We start from the raw sequence: 4,751 nt of genomic DNA on the forward strand, positions 1-4,751 counted from the left end.
TTGTGATGCATTACTGCGACGGCGCTCTGAAGTTTTATCCCATTGACAGTATGCATGCAGTTTTTTTCAACGACAGCGCGCTTAGACCGCAAATTGCTGCACGCGGAAACGAGAGAAACCACCACCTTTAGCTGGCTACCGCGCATGCACGCTGGTTCTAACTGCAGCCCAGAGAACGCTTGCTGCGTGCCAACGACAGAGAAAAAAGTTTGAGGTGCGGTTCCGGTAAGGCTCGTGCAACGTCGTATTCAACCACCCGCATCGCTGCTGGTTCATGTCCTGAGCAAATCGATGAGTTCTGGTCTACCGTAGTTGTGATTGCCGTTTTTGCATGTGACGATGCTATCGCGCACAATTAAAGCTTCTGCAAATCGTTTTCCTTCATGCAAGACTACGTGTTGTACGCAATACCGCTAGCTTTTCCTTTGGCGAAGGAGCACGATTTTAGCCCGATCACGGAAAGCGGGCTTGAATCCAGGGGCCCGTCTGTGTGTTGCTGGGTAGGCAAATTACGGTGTTTTTTTTTTCAGTAAAAAATGTTCTTTTTCACAAAGTCAATCGTTCCGCAATATTTATTGCCTCTTAAGATCGCATCGCACGATCAACATCATCATTACCGTGTGTTGCCGCTTCTCGTTTAAGCCAAGCCAAGCCTGCATCCGCAACGTCGTGATCGATCACCGTGACGGTGAAGCACGCACGCTACTCGCACGTGTTTGTTATTCCGCGATGGATGCCTCTCAGAAAAGTGAGTGACGCCTTTTAGATTTGCACTACGACCTGCTGATTTGCACGATGTCAACGGAAAGTCGTGCGCGAAAGTTTCGCCGCACAAGGAAAAGACGGGTTGACGTTAGCCTGCAGCTCGCCGCGTGTGCCGAAGCTGGTGCTGATCCATTATCAGAACAGTGCAGCCAGCTTCAGCGTGATGTGTGTGTGACCGAACGTTTTGTGCCCGATACTGAGGATGTGCCGACCCCAGACACCACAAGTCAAGATGCTGAAGCTGGGACCTCATCGGTTTTTGTAGATTTAAGCTCCGATCAGGACCTTTGTCCTCAGGTTGACGGCAGGTTTGATTACGAAGCCGATCATGAACGCGCTGACGAGGACGTAGCGACTTTCCGCCACCAGCTTCAAACTTAGGCAGTGTAGTCTGGGTCGTCGCATGCTGCTGTCACGTCACTTTTGAAAGTGCTCCGCAGCCACAAGTGTTTTTCTTCTCTCCCATCATCGGCGAGAGCGCTGCTACAGACACCGAAAAAATCGAATGAACTTTCCGAAATTTCGGAAGGCCAGTACCGCCACTTCGGTGTAGAAGCAGGAATACGGGAAATCCTGGGACAGCGTCGAGACCTGCCGCCGGAACTGAATTTGACTTTTCATATTGATGGCCTACCATTATTGAAAAGTTCTAGAGGCCAGTTTTGGACAATTCTCGGCCGCATAAGCAACCTCAAGCATGCGGCACCATTTGTGTCGAGTGTTTTCTTCGGTGACAGAAAGCCGAGAGATGCAAATGAGTTCCTATACAGCTTTGTTGAAGAGCTAAATGTTCTTTTATCTACAGGAATTGCTGTTGAAGCTTTCACAATACCTGTAAAGCTAAAAGCCATTGTGTGTGATGCGCCTGCAAAGGCATTTGTTTTGTGTGTCAAAAACCACACGGGCTATTACAGCTGCACGAAGTGCACTGTTAAGGGTGCGTACATTGAAGGAAGAGTCGGTTTTCCAAACATTAGCAGTGAGCTGAGAACTGACTGCAGTTTTAGGCAGAGGTCGCAGGAGCAGTATCATACTGGAAGCAGTATTGTAGAGCAGCTGCCAATAGACATTGTGAGGGATGTCCCGCTAGATTATAGGCGCCTCGTTTGCCTAGGCGTGGTGCACAAATTGCTTGTATTGTGGTTCCGTGGCCCGAAAGCTATAAGGCTTGGCAGCAAAGTCCGCATTGAACTGTCAGTGAGAAATGTCAAGGCCGCACCGTTTGTTCCTTGTGAATTTAACCGAAAGCCTCGTAGCCTCACAGATCTGGATCGCTGGAAGGCCACAGAGTTTCGTTTCTTTTTGCTGTATGGGGGACCCGTGCTCCTGTCATCGCTTCTTCCATCACAAATGTATGAGAATTTTCTAGCTTTGCATGTTGCTATTACCATTCTTTCAATGCCTAATGGCACAAAAAGTGAAGTGCAGTATGCAGGGCAGCTTCTGAACCATTTTGTTAAAGGCTTTACGAAGTTATATGGCAAGCAGCATGCTTCGCACAATGTGCATGGACTATGCCATCTGGCATCCGATGTTGAGCACCTGGGGCCATTGGATTCATGGAGTGCGTTCCCATTTGAGAACCACATGTCTGCTCTGAAAAGACTGCTCCGAAAACCAGAGCGACCACTTGAGCAGCTCTCTAACAGACTATCAGAGCAAGGAGCTGTACTGAAGGAGGCTCAGCAGATGCCAAACTTCCCACTGCTCACTGGACAACATGAGTCTGGGCCCCTTATTGCTCCATGTCAAGGGCCTCAGTTCAAAAAAGTGAAGCTGTCAGGCAGCGTAGTCCTTGCCCCTGGCAAGAAGGACAGCTGCTGCATTCTGCAAGATGGATCTATAATTGTAATCGAGAACTTTGCACATCTGCCAACTGGAGCACCTTGCGTTGTAGGAAGAAAGTTCATTCAGCTCGAGGACCTGTACTCCTCTCCATGCCCATCATCAATGCTTGGCATATATAGAGCATCACAACTGTCTAGTCTGCGTGCCTGGCCACTAGAGAATGTTTCACGCAAAGCTTTGAAACTCTTTTTTAAACGCGATGCCATTATTTTTCCCCTCCTTCATTCAGAAATATCAGCATAACTGACTGTATAAACCACGAGTTTATGCCACAGTGGCAGAAGCTGAAGGCTTTTTCTATGGCGGGTGGCATGTTATTTTTTTCCAACTCCAAATGCATGCTTTCAAGCAGTATCTCTCATCATTGCATTTCAACTTGGCCAGTACTATTTGTGTGTGCTAGAGAATTATCGGCGGGATTTTATTAAATTTTACTGAGGGTTTTCTCAGTTTTCCGGTTCATATCAGTGGGGCATTTGTACACAAAAGACGAGAAATTCTCTATTTACTTTAGGAAATGTGTGAAACAGAAATGTAATGCTTGCTGAGGGGCTAGTTGGTGCATATTTTCGTAAAAGGACCTAGTGCCAAAACAGACAGCATGCAGTAAGAGAGAAGGAACAAGCGCTTGTCTTGTATTGTTTGCTGCCTGTTTTGGTGCGGAGTCCTTTTATGAAAACATAAATGTAAAGAGGAAGGGAGTGAATAGCTTAACGAAATGATCGACTGAGCAGTTCAGCTATGGCTGTTTTTTTTCCTTTCCTGCGCCTGCGCATTTGTCATTTTTTCCAAGTATTTATTTCGCTCTCGCACTAAATACACTCAGTTGTTAGTCAGCGCTCGAGTTTGTCTTTCTTGTCCTGTGTGTTTTCTTTTGCACTGTTTTCCCTCTGAATATCTCACCAGCTTGCCCAACAACACACCTTGATATGGCTGGATGTTTGTGTGTGCCTTTTTTTCCCAAATATACACTTTACGTATGTGCAAGTATTTATTATTTGCATGAATTATTTCCTTTTTGGATGCACAACATGCAAAATATTAACATGGTTTGCCTGTGCTCCGGTGTTCTACTATGTTTGTTTTGGTTTTGTAAATGTGTGTCCTCATAAATGCATATTCCATCTCTGATTTTCCATCTCTATTTCTGTAGGCGCCACAGAAGACAGTTGCAGCTCAGAAGAGCAGTAAAGGAGCCCGTGCAGCACACCGGGATAACACCAAATGGCAGCAAGCAGCTGAGGAATTTAATGAATAAATTATTTGCACAAATTTTTCGCGTTTTTTTATGCAGCTTGACCAGTTATAACCTCCTCAGAATGTACTCAAAACATCAGAAATTGTCCTTTTGAGGCTATTCTGAGGATGTCCTGAGGCCGGACATGAGGACCTTTCTAGTACATTTTGAGGACCATTTGAGGTTGTCCTGAGGATAAAGAATGTCCTCAAAAAACATCCTCAGTATGTCCTCAGGATATTTCAGTGTTGTCTGGGCATGATCAAAAACTTCTTCACACTGCTTCCGCGTCCACTAAGCTAAGTTTTTTTTTTAGTAGCTGAAGTTGTGTCTTTTCTTTAATGTCAACATTAAACGCAAGCTTAATGTCAGTCAGTGTTAGTGTACGTGTATTATCGGCGGTTTGAACTTCGCAATTGCCAAACTTTGGCGGCTTGAGCAAACTATACACTGAGAGCATGTTATATAATTGCAGGAAAGTGGGCTTAAAGGGGTGGTCATTTTGGCCACCTGCCTGTCGGATAATTCCGAAGAAGCGTTCAAGCACGTCCTGATTGAACTTTCCCGTCAAGACATACCTGAACCCACACTCCTTGAGCAGGTACCGAGAGAGTTCCAATGCCGATAAAATTGACACGCGCAGTCCCTCTGCGGTCTGTTCGGTGCGGCAATTTTTACGAGAAATCTTTTCAGATAGTACATCTTGCTCCCACCTGTTTAGCCAATACAGTGAAGAAGCTAAAACTCGTAGATCTTTGCTCCCTACAGTAATGCCTTCTCGCGGGCAGTTTCGATTCAGGGCGCCAAAGAGGTCATTGAGTTTCATGGTAAACTCCATCGTACGTTTCACATTTTCTAATCCTTGCGTGCCTCTCCTCGAATAAAACTCCAGCCCTTTTGC

At 45.9% G+C, this 4,751-nt stretch overlaps 1 protein-coding gene across 1 annotated transcript; it reads left to right on the forward strand.

Annotated features, from left to right (window-relative positions):
• Positions 1 to 756: 756 nt before the first annotated feature.
• On the forward strand, positions 757 to 3,580 carry LOC144116294 (uncharacterized). The gene is given in 1 exon segment (XM_077651034.1): positions 757 to 3,580. A coding segment is annotated over 1 exon segment (2,061 nt). The 5' UTR covers positions 757 to 795; the 3' UTR covers positions 2,857 to 3,580.
• The last annotated feature ends 1,171 nt before the right edge of the window (positions 3,581 to 4,751 follow it).

This window comes from Amblyomma americanum, chromosome 1 (assembly GCF_052857255.1).
Source record: "Amblyomma americanum isolate KBUSLIRL-KWMA chromosome 1, ASM5285725v1, whole genome shotgun sequence".
NCBI classification, from domain to species: Eukaryota; Metazoa; Arthropoda; class Arachnida; order Ixodida; family Ixodidae; genus Amblyomma; species Amblyomma americanum.